The sequence below is a fragment of the Chenopodium quinoa genome, unplaced genomic scaffold, assembly GCF_001683475.1.
Source record: "Chenopodium quinoa cultivar QQ74 unplaced genomic scaffold, ASM168347v1, whole genome shotgun sequence".
In the NCBI taxonomy this organism is placed as follows: domain Eukaryota; kingdom Viridiplantae; phylum Streptophyta; class Magnoliopsida; order Caryophyllales; family Amaranthaceae; genus Chenopodium; species Chenopodium quinoa.
The window spans coordinates 986,530-1,002,205 of record NW_018742238.1 but is presented as its reverse complement, the minus strand read 5'-3'; the positions used below and the strand labels follow the sequence as shown (position 1 = coordinate 1,002,205).

The window sequence follows — 15,676 nt, the reverse complement described above, 5'->3', positions numbered from 1 at the left end:
TACCTCTTTGTTTTTTCCGATCAATCGGCTTGCGAAGGCTGTTGACTCGGAGCAGGGCCTAAGTACAAAGAAAAACAGGCGTCAGCTTCCAAACAAAAAAGATAACAGGCGTCCTGGAACTCAAAAACTCAAAAATATGCTAAGTATACCTCAGCAAGGACCCCTGAAATCCCATCAAGGTCAAGGGTGCCGGCACCCCTGACCGCCTCCCTTTCAGATGGAGGAACTACTTTAACCATGGACTTGGCTACCTCAACCAAGTCAAGCCCCTGAGGGCCGGCTGCATTAAGCGAAAGGAAAAAACAAGTTAGACCTAGTCAAGAAGGAAGCAAGTGTGAAAGTTTTTACAAGTGATTATCCATACTTCTAGGCGGCCCCGCCGGGGTTTTAGAAGAAGTGGCCGGCTGCTTCTCAACCGCCACTGTTTTCCTGGAAGACCCAGGAGAGCTTGCAACAGTCGTCCTCCGGGCCTTGGGGTCCGGCTGTTGCGAGGAAGAAGCCCTTGGAGTGCCAGACTGAAAACAAAAAGAGTTAGTATATGCATAAGACAACTAACAGAGGAAGAGTTTTCGAAGCTTACCAAGGGTGCCCCCTTGTTGGGGGTGTCGGCATAAGACTGTTGCATGAGCGAGGCCCGCAACATGGCCGCCGCAGTCTTGGATGCTGTTATTTTACTCATGGCGTCAGCTGCAAGAAATAAACAGCAAAGTTAGTAAAAATCCTAAGTAAACAAGGCGTGAAAAAACAGAGTATTTGTCAGGCCGGCTACCTCTAGAGCACCGACTGCTGAGGCCACAGGCGGCCAAAAAGTACTCGTCATAGAGCCACTTGAAGCTCGGGACGCAGTTTAGGGGTACTTGCTCTCGTACCCCTGACGTAGGGTTCACCCTAGTCTCTACTTTGAAGAGTCCTTTGTCTAGGATCTCTCTTTTAGCCTTTGGGGGAACAGGCGGCATGCTTCGGCCGCCTGCGAGAAGAGGCGGATCCCTATTCCACTTGTTAAAACGTTGGTTCAGCTCCGTGTCTGAACCCTCAATGATAAGGAAGGTGTTCCGCCAATCCTTCCATTTGTTCGCCTTACCTCTCGTCATGAGGTAACCCCTATGGCTTGTTAATTGGTACCAGTCGGTACCTCCCGACTTAGGGGTCCGGCTGAGATAGTTCATGTGGGCGAAAGCCTCAAAGCTTGGCTCCACCCCGTACATTTCGCACCCGGCCACATAGCCGAGTACGTTTACCCAAGAGTTGGGGGCTAACTGCCATAACCCCAGATCATACCCATCTAAAATCCGCTGAACAGCCGGATGTAATGGGAAGCGCAGTCCAGCTTTGATGGCCGCCACATAGCAGCCAAAGCAGCCGTCACCATAGCTGGTACCAGCCGGCCAGACGACAGTGTCTTCTGGATCTGGCACGAACAGTAAAAATTCCGGGCCCATTCTGTGGTTAGCAATAAAGCTCGCCACGTTGTCTTGCATGGTTGCGATCCGGCCCCGGGGTACCATGCAGTAGTAGGGGGCGTTTTCCTCTCTGTAAGAGGCGGACGGCTCCGCCCAATTGTCCCCCTTCTCAACTGCGTGAGAAAGTCTCGCCTCTTGTAGGCGGCTATGTTTTTCTTCTGAGCCTGGAGAACTGTGGCCAGAAGAGCTGGACTCGGACTCGTCCTCTGATGAGTCCGAAGAGGACGACTCCTCCCCTCTCCCAGAGGGGCCCGCCTCCTCTCCCTTAGAAGGGGCAGGAGGAAAATTAGACATGTCAACGGTAAGATGGGAAGGGACCACCTTGGCCCCTCTCTCAGAACTGTCGGCTTGGCAGTCGCCTCGTTTCAATTCTACATCTGGCGCCTGGTCAGATGTTTCACTAAGGAGCACCCTTTGGGAGGAGCCGTCTGAGTTTGATATCATAGCAGTCTGTTTCGTTCTGGCCATCACGTTCTGCATAGACACAGATACAGTCGGACTTTGTATAAAGGGCAAAGATGGGTCCAGAAAAGGGCAGGCGGCACTCCTAGTCCTAGATTCAGCCGTCCCCGGTGACCGGCTGATCACTAACTTAGGTCGTGTCGTGTGCTTCCGTGGTGCCATTTCAAAAAATAAAAAGAAAATTAAGAGTAAGAGAACTGAGTTACCTGAACGAGTGACGGTTGAAGAAGTTCTGGAAATCCGGTGCAGTCGGCTTGTCAGAACAGGCGGTAGGCAGAAAAGGTCCGAAATGTCAGAGCAAGTTCAGGGGTCCGAATGTTCTCGCAAAGTTCTCAAATGTGAAAATGACCGAAGTCAGCACGTCCTTTTATAGGCAAAGTGAGAAGGCGAAAGGTCGCTTCCAAATTCAAAATTTGGGCGGGAAAATCTCTCGGCCGTTTGCAAGGTGACACCTGTAGCAGGCCGTCGTCTGTCACCGTGCGACACCTGTCACAGGCGACACGTGACCAGTCACGTGCCACCTGTGAGGGTCAAATGATTAGGGGATTTTTATCCACCAATCACCGTCTGACAAGTGGACCAACCAGGTTCCGCCACGGGTCCTTCACGAAGGCCAATAGGAGCCTGCCACGTGTCAATCACAGATACGTCCTCTACGGACCAATCAAGGCACGCCACGTGTCCACCCATGCCGAATGGGAAAACCGGCCATCAAGGCCCAATCCAGTCTAGAGGCCCGATCAGCCCTAGGTTTACCTTAAACCTAGAGAGTGGCACGCTTCTCAAGGCTATAAATACTTAATTAATCCTCATTAGTTAAAAAATCAAGAAATCAAGCAGAGAAGAACAGAAATATTACGGAACACCAACAACCGGCTAATCTCGCTAACGGCGCAGATTACCAACACTAAGCACTCTCACCTAGAGAGATCTTATTACTTTAATTTCCGTATTAATTACTCCTTAATCAGGTACTAACTTGACCGTTGGAGGCGGAGCTCTCAGGAGTCTCCGTTATTTTGCAGGTACAGGCGTCCGGTTCCAGTCTCGGAATTGTAACTCTCCCGCAGGACATCAGAAAACCCCGAAACAGATACCCTCTAAAAACCCTCATTTTGTCACTTATCTCTCTATCTTGTGCGTGTGTTTGCTACTGCCTTCACTCACTCTTACTATCCTTATTAACTCAAGGTTTACTAGAAATAGCTCACTCAAGAAGCCACAAGATATTACTCCAAAAGCTTTCAAAACAAGGCAAAAAAAAAAAAAAAAAAAAAAAAAAAACCCCTCCAAGGAGGACTTACAAAACTAGTTAAATGTCATAATGGACAAATAAGTGGAGCAAAAAGAAACACATTATACTACCTATTGGGCTAGACTCGTAACAGTTTTTCTCATGGACTAATGGGCAAGTCAACCTACACTCCTTAATAAAGTTGACAACTTAACTTTCAAGTAATTCTAATAAACCAACTTAGCTTAAATACCATATATGAGTCCATAATATGTCCCTCTATACTATGATCATATTTAAAGATCATTATTATTCCCGCCTCCCTTTTTTTTTTCCTCATACTCATATGCACAAAAGGTAATGCAAATGAAACATTGATTAGTAAAATGGTAAGTGTGAGATCTAATTCAAATGAAATTTCTTCTTAAGAAGGAAATGGATAATCATAACGGGACATTCTAAATAGAAGAATGGGGAATTAAATTGAGACCGAAGAATTACCATCAAATTTTCCATGGAATCAAACTAATTATATTACTTGATGTTAAAAAATATTATATGTTTCTTAAATTGTAGTAAAAGGATAAATGACAGATGAGGATGATCTAGCAAGCTCTACAACACGCATGCACCTACCTATTATTGTGACTGCAAGCCTGCATGTGTGGTGCAAATGTTCCCTTGGTTAATTAACAAGCACAAAGATCTGAAATCTTCCGCCATTAATCACAACCTCTTCCAAGGCATTGATTAAAAAAAGACATCACTTCATTGTTCAACAAGAAGACAGAGATGGAGGTAATTAGTTTTGTGACCAAGGGATTATTTCTTTTCTATTACATCCTTTATTTTTTTTTTTTGCATAGTAATAATGTATTATAACATTAACTCTATTTTAATACTCTATACTCGTGTCTTTTAATTCCCATCAAACTCCGATGGGCAATATTTTACTCTATTCAACTCGCCTAAAGTTTTACAAAGTCTAAATAAGATGTTTTGTAAAACTTTTGACTGGTTTCTTGTTGGTCAAGACTAATTTTATAACTCTATAATATTATTTTTTTTACTTTAGTGTTGGAAATATATATTGAGCAGTCATTAGGCAATAAACACACGTTTCCTCCACTGTGTTTTTCAATCTTTTCTCTCTAAAATTCTCCGTCTAAGGGGCTTCTCAGCTTTCTGTCCTCGAAGAAGCTGCTTCTTAGGTTAGATTTCTCTCAGAATCATCGAAATTTAATTTTACATTCTACTCTTAGTCAATTTTATTCAATTTAGGGTTCTTCTAAAGTGGATTGATTATTGAATTATAATTTAATCACTGAAATGCTAGAATTTTGATGTTCATTTTCGTTAGTGAGAAGAGTTTAATTTGATAATTGAGCCAACTTTTTTGCTGCTTCAGGTTTTCAAGCAAACCCTAAATTTCCGACGACCATTTGCGATGGCGGTGAGTTTCTAGATCTCTAATTTCATTTCATTAACTTCAATTTTGTTCGTTGCAACAATAGCATGAATTACCATTTTTGTTTGGATCTAGATTTAGAAAACTTAAACAGCAGATTCTAAAACCCTTTTTGCTTTTTCCAATTTTCCTAATTTTAGGCAGTATATCACTAAATTCGAAATGGGTATATGTTCTACCATCCGATTCTGTTGGTTTATAATAAATTTTAATAGCTATAACTCGGAATGAATTGTTAAAGTGTCTATACCCATGTCGAAGTGTTGAATGGATCTGTCATGGGTTTGTGGGGGTGAAATGAAAAGGTCGGAATAAAGGAGGTTGCAATGTAGCTTATCAGAGAATAATCTCGTATTTGTTGGGAGGGGAGAGGGGATGGTAATCATGTAGTTGCATGACTTGTATCTGCAATTTTGGAGCTTAATTTGCTCTTGGTAGTTATAAATTATAAGACTCAGTAATTGGGTGAGGAGTGGGAGGAGTTGGTTGATTGAAGTAGAAGGGTTAACTTAATAACTTTGCACGTCTCTCTCGCAATTCACCTTCCCCTCCTATGTTACTCCAACTCTTCATTTCACTTCAAGTGTTTATGTTGGATACTCAATACTTGGATATGGGGTATGATACTTCCACTTCGTATTGGACCTAAAACATGCAAAAGTTTCATAGGATAGCCGTGTTTGATTTTCTCTAGCCAAGTTACACAGTTCACCACTTTGATGAGTGATGGTCTCTTCCGATTCAAGTATTTTGCTAGATTGTCTGCTGACTTGTTTATTTCTACCCCGGATGTTTGTGCACTTAAGGTTTTTTCTTTGAGTGTTGTTCTTATGTTTGGGTGGGAGTGGGAGGATAAAATTAGAGGCCGTGTTCACTTCACATGTCTTTAGCAATTCGCCTTCGTCATTATCTGTTGATAAATATTTTTTGTTTCTCTTGTTTGTATTTTACGGTTAGTTGAATTATACTGATGTATCACTCCCTTTTCATGTCTGTGGATTCAGTCGGGGTTGGGATTTGCTTCATTCCAAATATATCGACTAGGAAAGCTACCTCATCCTGTAATAGGATTAGGCTGATGATTTGTTAGTGTTTGTGCTATATCGCTAGCAGGGTATAAAAAGTGCACCTAGGTGCTAGGCAAATGGGGGTACAGTACTTTAATATAGAGGTGTAATGGAGGCACACATCTTTCAACTTTTTATTTTTTTATTTTTATAATTGCCTCTGTGCACCAAGCCCCCTATATCCTTCTCATTAGTGCACCTTGAACTTTCTTATACATTGGACACAGTTACACGGAGCTTTAGAACATTTGACAATGGTTCTTGGTGGTCTGGGGAAATAGTTTTGGATCCCTATAATCATCTCATCTTTGCAATTTTTTCCAAGTAGCGCTTACCTATTGGTTTTGGCTTGCATATGGACATGGAAGTTACAAAACATAGCTTATCCCAAACTTCAACAATGAATATCTGGTGCTAAAAATGAGATTTAATGCACTTAATGACATTGTTTTCTCCCAAAATTGAAGTTTTGTTTATTGGATTTTGCTTCCCCTCATTTCAGGAAAATGAAATTTATCATGCTGCTTTTTTTGGTTTCATCCCCTTGTTAACCTTTTGACCCGTTCTCTTTCGTGGACTTTATTTGCAGGGCAATCAAGGCAATCTGGAAGCACAGATAGATGCATTATTGAATGCCGAAAAGCAAATGAGGCTTGCTGGAGATGTTGCTGGAACTAGGAAAGCTGCGTGTGACATTCTCCAGTTATGCTTTGAAGCTAAAGCCTGGAAAACCTTGAATGATCAGATTGTTGTTTTGTCAAAGCGCCGAGGTCAACTCAAACAGGTACACATTGTTAATTTTAATGTAATGACATTTTTCTAGTTGTTAGCTTAGTGTATATTGGACTTTGGTGAATTTTATCATGATCATGGCTATAATTATGTAATCTTTGATAATATCTGTGCTTTAAATGTACAATTCAGTGAGTCAGACGGATTATTCCTTAATCTGAATATTTTCGGGTTAACTGATATCATATTTTAAGTGATCAAGTATAGCTAATACCATACATTCTTCTATAAGGATGACATTTTCCTTACCCCACTGATGCTGTGAATGGAATCCTAGAATGTTTCATTCTTCTTCTGTTTTTGTTGCTCATTTAGTATATGCCTTGAGTTGCAGCTGAGATTTTTTTTATTTGACATTCAGTTGTAGCATATCCCTTATCACATTTTCTGGACCACACTATGTTTGCATATTGAACCTTACTTCCTACTCCGCTAGATTGCCTAGATATGCACTTTTGTTTGCAAAACGATGTGGAGAATCTGGTGAGACTTCCCAGATTTATCAGGAATAGGAAGCTTGTTAAGTGTGAAATTGAATATATGCATAAGAAATTAGAGGATGCTTAGGCTCTACTCTCTTCACCTTATAAGAGAAAAAAAAAAATTATATAGCAAAACTGCAAAAGTGTGTATCAGATTTAATCGGTAAAAATTAATTTAGTTTATTAAATATCAGTTTTAATCAGTAATTATAAAGAACAAACAACATATTAAATCAGTGAATTCTATTTTAGTAAATACGAAGTAAAATTTCTGCAAATTAAGGCGAATAGAATAAGGCCTTCGATAGAATTTGTATTACTTGAAGATTAATCTTACCAGTAGGGTTGTATTACCTCCAGTAGATTTTCTCTCGCTACAATCAGCATGAGCCTCACATGAGCATTTTCCTCTATTTATAACATCAGCTGCGCTACTGCCTTACTACACTATTTTACCTCTTATAAACTTCTGACAGTAGCTAACTATTTTATGGATAAATTATCTTGCCTTCGGGGTCCTGGATTAGTTCATCTCCACTGTAGGCCTAGCTTCCTTTGCAGCAAATGACTTCTTACTATTGTATTAAGTTGATATTCTTGGAATTTTTACTAAAATTGTGTAATTCATTTGGATAAATGATCCATAATTTTTTTATGGTTCACCAGACAGAAGTCAAACTACATAATTGTTTATTGCAATTTTCTTTTCTTAATTACCCACTTTTAATTTTGGAGTCATTATTCCTTCATGAAGCATTTAACCAGGAGGTTCCTTTATTTACAGGCTGTGACAGCAATGGTGCAGCAAGCCATGGGTTACATTGATCAAACACCTGATCTTGATACTCGTATAGAGCTCATTAAAACACTGAATAGTGTATCTGCTGGGAAGGTAACCAGATATTACCGTGTTGAGCTTGTCTTTTGTTAAATATTTCTCTTTCATATGTTTCATGTCGTCTTCTGTTTGTTACAGATATATGTTGAAATAGAAAGGGCACGTTTGATCAAGACCCTTGCTAAGATTAAGGAAGAACAAGGGCTTATTGATGAAGCTGCTGAATTGATGCAAGAGATAGCAGTAAGTGTAGTTTCTTACGTGTATGATTCCTTGTGTATTTCATAAAATTGTTTCAGGACTACTGTATTTTTTTTGGTAGAAGCTGTGTAATTGATCATCATTACACATATTTGCGATACTGCAGGTTGAAACCTTTGGTGCAATGGCAAAAACTGAAAAGATTGCTTTTATTCTTGAGCAAGTAAGTTCCATTTTTCGAGTTTTGTTGGTTCCATTATCTCTTCTCCTGGCAGTAATTGGGGATAAATGTTTCAAATTTATTATTTTAGTTGTGTTTAAATCTAGTTTTAAAAAGCGCGCCTAGGCACAAGGCACAGTGAGGCTCAAGATTTGGCGCCTTAGCTCTTTGAGGCTCAAAGACCTACAAAAGGCGCGCGCCTTTGTGCTTTTTTCTAGGCTGCTTCTTGCGCCTTTGCTCCTTATTTTGCGCTTTATGTTTTAAAGCATCAATAGCTATTGTGTAAGTTTGTTTTTCCTAAAGTATACCATGAGACTTTGTTATGGGCAGGTTTTCTTCAATTCTTGTGGAGAGAGAAATCCCATATCCTATAATTTGATTTGAAGAACCCTTGTTATTGATCATATGGCCCTTTTACCTTTTCTCATAATTTCATTTTTACACTTATTTAATAGAAATTATTATTTCTTAACTATATGAATAAGTGTGCCTCACCTACAAAAGGCGCGCGCCTTCGCCTTGCGCCTAGGCTCCTAGGAATTTTTGTGCTTTGGTGCGCCTTGCGCCATTTAAAGTTAAGGTTTAAATGTTGATGATGAGTTAAAATTTGGAAAATTATTCTGTTTTTCAGGTTCGCCTTTGTTTAGACCGTAAAGACTATGTTCGGGCTCAAATCCTATCCAGGAAAATCAGTCCTAGGGTTTTTGATATTGATCCTTCAAAAGAAAAGAAGAAACCTAAGGAAGGTGATGCCATTGTAGAAGAAGCCCCTGCTAATATTCCAACGTTGCCAGAATTGAAGCGTATTTATTACGAATTGATGATTCGGTGAGTTCAAGATTCTCTTTTATGGAGTACTTCTTTAGCTCTGTTCTTCCTAGGATATATGTGGGTTTTGAATTTTCTTTGTTTTTTTTTTTTTCCTGGGGATTGAATGTAAAAAAATAGTTTCATTCTCAATTACTAGATTTTGCCTGGCACCATGACTATTTTTTTTTGGTTGCAAATAGTCAAATCAATGTACTTTCTTCTTGAAATCTTGTGCTTGGAAAATTTCTGTGCGTTCTGTTATTTCTTTCGTCGATATTTGGGAATTCTTTTACACTCTTAGAGAGATTAAGGTGGTAGAGAGAATATACTAATGGCATAATTGGAGCCATAGTATAACTTAAGGAGTAAAATTTTTATGGGGTGACTTTCTAGGCTAATTATTCAGGGAAAATTCTATTTTTCCGTAAGCTTAGTGGACAGCCATAGATTCCTTTTTTATTCCTTTTAGCCCCAGCTCTCATTTTCTCATCACTCCATCACATTAGTGTTGTAACTTTACCACCCAATTCCACATCCAGTTGCCTCTTTTTGTCTCTCTACTGTCAGTTTTCCTCTACATCTCCTCAACCGTCATCCTTTCTGCAATCTAGAATCACATGCACCATCTCCAACTTTCTAACGCCCCAAGACTTCTTAAGGAATTAAAAGCTCAGATTGCAAAATAGAGCGATTAGAGAAGTTGTTACATCCTTTGGAGGTAAGGTTCCGTGGTGACTAGAACCTCCCTAGAATCTTGTTGCTGGTGACAGCACTTTTGGTGTCAACAGTTTTGAAAATTATTGAAATTGCTTTGGGGGAATGCTACTTGGGGAAAAGTGAGATGCTGGATTGAGAAGAAGCATTGATGTCGGGAAGGGTGGAAATTGGTGTGTTGGGAGGATGGAGGGGGAATGGTGGAAAGAACAATTAATTTCTAGGTGGGAGGTAAGGAAGAGTTTTCCTTCAATACAAGTGAAATTGATAACAACCCGTAATTATATTTCTGAGTTCATACATCTGAAATATCTAAAATTACTAGCCCTTGGCATATAACCCCCTGTCCTTTTAAGGAAAGCTGACCAGGGAGGACAATTGATGAATCTTATCAATCCATCATTACTCAACTATCACCCTCTTGTCATAGGAAGAGAACCTTAATTATTCAAATATAGCTTAGATGAATATCCTATACTGTAATGGTTTGTACCGAAATACCCTTAAAATAGATTGGCTATTGTTATGTTAAATTTAAGGTTGCCATACTCTACTAGTAACCCGTTTTTTTTTGGTTGAATCTCAAAACTTTCCTGGTGTTGCTTTTAAGGATTTTGAAATCTCTCTCGTCTAGACTACTCTGGACATGGTTGCTTTTTGTTTGGTCACCATAGAAAATCCATCAATGCTATTAAAATGATTTTGTTATTCTTATTGTTGTTTTGACATTTTTTAATCGGAATTTGATATTCTGGGGCCTCATTGAGTTTCTTTTGTTCAGGTACTACAAGCACCACAATGACTACCTTGAAATATGTCGATGCTACAAGGCTATCTATGACATCCCATCTGTTAAGGAAGACCCTGAGCAGTGGACTCCGGTAAACAATGCTTCACTATTATCATGCTGCACTTTCTTGTGCATCTCAAAGTTTATTAATATGGTATTTTGTGCAGATTTTGAGGAAAATTTGCTGGTACCTGGCTCTTGCCCCACATGATCCAATGCAGTCAAGCCTTCTAAACTCTACTCTGGAGGATAAGAACCTATTTGAAATCCCCAAGTTCAAGTATGTCATTTACTGCTCAAATAGTTTTCATTCTATATCAGTTATACTTCTGAATATGTATGTCACGTTGTGGTTTGGGTTCTTTTGATGTGCTGCTGCAGGTCACTATTGAAACAGCTCGTGACAATGGAGGTTGTCCTTTGGACCAGTCTTTGGAATGAATTTGAGGGCGAATTTGAGAATGAGAAGAATTTGCTTGGAGGCTCTTTAGGCGACAAAGCTGCTGAAGATCTTAAACAAAGGGTCATTGAACATGTAAGCTTTTCTACTATCGATCTATATTATCTACAATCCTCAGAAAATAAGGTTGATAATCATATTTTGATTCTTTGCTCTCCTTGCAGAACATACTTGTTATTTCAAAGTACTACTCGAGGATCACCTTGAAGAGACTGGCAGACTTATTATGCCTTAGTATCAAGGTTTGCTACCATTATGAGCTTGAACACTTGCACATCCTCTATAGTTTCTGTCTTGAACTCTATGTAGACACATTAGACAACTTTATGGGTGTTTCTTCTAAAAATCCTTGTTAAAATTGATGTTTGAATCAGCAATTCTCAATACTCCCTCCGTCCTTAGATTAGAAGCCTATTTCTCTTTATTATGTGAGTAATAAATATTAGAAATAGGCTTCTAATAAAGGGACGGAGGGAGTAATTCTGATGGCAATTATGTTGGGTATGCATGTTGCATGTATTCTTTAAATGAAACAGGGAATATATATGTGCTCTAGGCTTATGTTGAATTTTAAATTTGGCTGTTGGTAATTTCATTGTGCTTGATGTGGACTCACTTAGGTTAATTGAACAAGATAACTTGGACTTGATTTTGTATATGTCATCTTTTCTTACTCTGATCTGACTTGTACATGTCTCAGGAAACAGAAAAGCATCTATCTGATATGGTTGTTTCTAAGGCTTTGGTGGCAAAGGTAGACAGGCCAATGGGGGTCGTATGTTTTCAGGTAGTTAAGGACAGCAATGATATTCTCAATTCATGGTCAATGAACTTGGAGAAGCTGCTTGACCTTGTTGAGAAGAGTTGCCATCAAATACACAAGGAGACGATGGTTCACAAAGCTGCTCTTAAAGCTTGAATGAGAGAATGACCGTGTATGTTCATTCCAGGTTTAATCACTAGGATTGTGAAGAAATAGCCATTTCTTTGTAATGCTTTTGATCCTTCTTTGCTCTCTTAGTGATATAGCTGTTCTGCATACTTAAAAGGGTACATGTTTAGCCGGCTATTAGCTCTGGGACTCATGAGCCTGATGCTGTCAGGTCAAGTAACATGTATTGTGCGACTTTCAACTTGCAAGGAGAATAGATTTACTTCAATCTCATGGAAATTTTATCAGCTTTTGTTTGTTTATTTATAATTTTTCGGTGACAAGTAATTAAATTTCTTTAAAAGCTTTTTAATTGCAAAAACAATATGCAACAAAATATCATTTAGATATATGCTCCTTGAATATTAGTATAATTCTCCAAATTAATGGGATATGCTGATTTATTCTAACTAGAGGTGCAGCTTAGAAATCTGATTTTCCATATATGGATGCATATCTTGGGTTCAGGAGTAGCAACTGGTTGGATACGAAGACATAAAAATCAAAAATTCAAAACAAAGAGTTCATATGTCAAAAACTGGTGGGAGAAGTGAATCTACCAAAGCCCCGGGATTTCACAATGGCTTGATAAACAATCGATGCTTACGCATAATGATCCCCCTTACCATTTAATAACAATATCACCGAAACTTGTGCTGTTGTACACAATTATTTCAAAAAAACTTGTACACGCATTCTTTGCTAATTGTAGGAACATAATCAAATTGGAAAGTTTTTTGACACCTTGGTGATGGCCGTAACTTGATTCTCGCATGACTATTGTTTAATTCACCTTAAAAAAATGAATGGGATGCAAAAAGAGGCTACTTAGATAACTGTAGGTTTTGGTTTCTTTCTATTAATAGCACTTTTATTGCCAATTTGTGTGATTTTTCAAATTTGTAGTACGCAATCATGTCCAACATTAGTTAGAAGTATGAAATGTGGCTTTATTTTTTGTTTACAAGTGAGGATAAACCCAAGTCAAAGGTGATTTTTAGAGCCAGAAGAATCATTTTCTGAACAAGTATATATACATTTGCACAACCTTTTTATTTGTTTAGTTCACATCTCTTAAAGGGTAATTTTGTTTACAGCTCCTCTAGGATGCTCTGGTAAAGACATACGGTAATCCTGGAAGATAAGTTTGCTGGATAGCATACATTTTGTTGTAGCTGCAAATCACTGGATTGCCAACCAAATTGCGCAGCAGATGGTTCCCTTTCGACTTCTCCCCTTCCTGTCATAAAAACATGTCCAAAGATAGCTTCCGAGTGATCAACATATACTCGAATGCAATGTTATGATACATGATGCAATGCTATAAACTATATTAGTATTTCTATGATGAAGAATACTTTATGATACTTACAAAAGTACATATAAAATGATAGGTTTCTAATAACAAATTTACATTATGTCAAAAACTTACCTTTAAAGTTGATGTTCTGAAAATTCATCAGGTAAGTAGACATGAGACTAAAGGTTACATAGTATATACTGAATAACAATCAGATTAGAATTACAGTAAAACTTACAGAGCTAATTTACCAGGCCTAATTATCAGGGAGCAGTGTTCTTCAGGGAGTAGTAATCAGAACTAGACTGGCTAGGACCAATCGAGCAACGAACTTAAGCAAAAGGGTCGTAACAAGGAGATCAACTCAGCCCAACTAGGCCAGCTCAAGCTCACAACATCCTCTAAATGAAGATCATAATCATCATCACTATCATCAACATTATGGCCATAATCTGCAGCTCGAAAATTATTTCTGACGCTGTTATTATTAGTCGAGCCTCGCTGTAATGGGAGCTGGTAACGACATACAGGGCAAGTATTGTTAATTTGAAGCCAAGACATAATACAATCGGAATGGTAGAAATGATTACAGGCCAACTTTCTTATTTCTTGGTTCATAATAAAGTCTTCCTTGCAAATTGGACATGCTGAGTCACTGCACAATGCATCAGCTGTTGCTCTGACTTCTGTAATACATGAACTATTATTGTTCTCTGTAGTTTGATTTTGGGGTGTCTGACCAGGCGGCTCTTGTTCCGCTACCCATGATAGTGCATTCTCTTGTGGTGATACAGGCCTTGGTAATGGCTGCGAAGAGGACATATGGGTGGTAAATTGCGGCCTCAGAGTCAGGCGACGTGGAGAAGATAGATTAATGATTTGAGCCATTGTGTCTAATAACTGAGCAGCTGATGCAGAAGTGGCAGAGGAACCTGTTCTATATGATGATAGATTAGAAGTCCTTGAAATGTCAATTTCTTGGCATACAAGGTTGTAGCAAAGGGGGCATAAGAAATTGTGTAGAGGGTTGGGAGAAGCTGATGCAATCCTAACTGTTCGATCACAGTGACTACACCAGAAGAAACGATAGGTTCGTGTTCTTCTAACTCCATCGATCACAACCCGAGGCCTGTTCATCAAAGGCATGGTTGATTATTAGGCCTGGTTTGTGATGAAATGGGTGAAATTAATGGAAGAAGAAATTTGAGTTTGGTGTTAAGGCAGAATTGGCTATTTATAGGTCATGTGAAAGGAATAAAATGGTGAAGAAGAATAGAAAGTTAGTTTTTGTATGACTTGCATGCCAATCCTCTTGGTTTAAGCAAAGGATGAGTAATCTACAATAACAAGTAACTATTGTTACATCAAAAATCCTTCCATTAAATTTGTATATTCCATCCATTTACTAATCAAATATCCCTTAATATAATTATTCCTCCCTATTTATGAATGTGTGTAGTATATAATTAAATAATTTGTATATTAATTAAATGATCTTTTTTCCTTTATCTTTTTCTTTTCTTTTCTTTTCTTTCCCTTTGTTCGTTTCCCACCATTTGAATATTGTATTTTTTTTATTGGTTGTGAAAACCTTAAGGCCATGATAGACGTTACATGCACTCAAGAACTTCTCCATTGCAATCCTACAACATTATCAAATGCATTATGGAGTGAACAATAGTACAAATAAATGGCTTATTTGCTAGAAACTAGGAAGCGGATGAATGTAATAGAGTTTTGAAAATCTCTAGAATAACAAAAGCCTAAAATAAAGCTATTAGAGTAAGATAAGTCTAGATCCAAAACGATGGGTAGATAGCACGTAGGTACATTATTACGTAATTCACATCGTACTCACCCAAGTCGAAGAGGGTATGGATATTATTTTGGTGGGTAGTGGCTAGTGGATGTTTTGGGGTTTTCTGCATCCCTTGGGAGAGTTACAACACCAAGACTGGATTCCGGGCGCCTATACCTGCAAAACAACGGAGACTCTGGTTGGGTGGAGTTCCGCCTTTGACGATCAAGTTAGAACGTGTTCGGAAGATGTAAAAAGTGCGGAAGGTAAAGTAGTACCTTTCTCAGATTCCGAGATTGGAAATATTATTCTCTGAGGTGAGAATTAATTATCTGCAATCACTGACTGCTCTGGTTTTTTCCGTGTTTAATGAATATCCGAATCTGTGAATTTGTGTTCCCTAGGTGGGAACATCTCCCTTTTATAGGGTCTTGAGATTCGTGTCCCTATCCTAGGTTACGGAAACCTAGGAATGATGAGCTGTCTCGGGTATTAGGTCTTGAAGGCCGTCGTTTTCCCTTGTTGACTTCGAGTGCCACGTGTCAACTGGTGAATGGCCCTTATTGGACCTGTCATGAGGTGACACGTGTCCCATTCTGATTGGGCCACGTAACATAGGTATTTTTACCCAAATCAGAAGGATATCAAA

The 15,676-nt window shown here is 38.9% G+C and overlaps 2 protein-coding genes across 3 annotated transcripts; one reads left to right on the top strand and one right to left on the bottom strand.

Moving 5' to 3' along the window:
- Window positions 1-4,215: 4,215 nt before the first annotated feature.
- LOC110735229 (26S proteasome non-ATPase regulatory subunit 12 homolog A-like) lies at window positions 4,216-12,192 on the top strand. Its single transcript, XM_021915416.1, has 12 exons — window positions 4,216-4,367; window positions 4,565-4,609; window positions 6,281-6,475; window positions 7,750-7,857; window positions 7,942-8,046; window positions 8,171-8,227; window positions 8,856-9,052; window positions 10,530-10,629; window positions 10,706-10,818; window positions 10,920-11,073; window positions 11,163-11,240; window positions 11,699-12,192. The coding sequence occupies exons 2-12, from the start codon at window positions 4,604-4,606 to the stop codon at window positions 11,915-11,917; spliced, it is 1,332 nt and encodes a 443-aa protein (XP_021771108.1). The 5' UTR covers window positions 4,216-4,367; window positions 4,565-4,603; the 3' UTR covers window positions 11,918-12,192.
- An 822-nt stretch (window positions 12,193-13,014) lies between these two features.
- On the bottom strand, window positions 13,015-14,857 carry LOC110735237 (E3 ubiquitin-protein ligase RING1-like). 2 transcript variants are annotated; one of them, XM_021915427.1, is made up of 2 exons: window positions 13,468-14,857; window positions 13,015-13,169 (listed from the first exon to the last, which is right to left on the bottom strand). In XM_021915427.1, exon 1 carries the CDS (start codon window positions 14,373-14,375, stop codon window positions 13,539-13,541), a length of 837 nt encoding a protein of 278 aa, XP_021771119.1. In that variant the 5' UTR covers window positions 14,376-14,857; the 3' UTR covers window positions 13,015-13,169; window positions 13,468-13,538. The 2 variants fall into 2 exon arrangements, with proteins under 2 accessions (XP_021771119.1, XP_021771126.1); XM_021915434.1 differs by having other exon boundaries at window positions 13,481-14,857.
- Between the last annotated feature and the right edge of the window lie 819 nt (window positions 14,858-15,676).

Coding starts and splice junctions, on each gene's coding strand:
- LOC110735229 (XM_021915416.1), top strand. Junction 7,858..7,941: donor ATAGTGTATCTGCTGGGAAG/GTAACCAGATAT, acceptor TGTTTGTTACAG/ATATATGTTGAAATAGAAAG. Junction 10,630..10,705: donor ACCCTGAGCAGTGGACTCCG/GTAAACAATGCT, acceptor TATTTTGTGCAG/ATTTTGAGGAAAATTTGCTG.
- LOC110735237 (XM_021915427.1), bottom strand. CDS start 14,375: ATGCCTTTGATGAACAGGCCTCGGGTTGTGATCGATGGAGTTAGAAGA.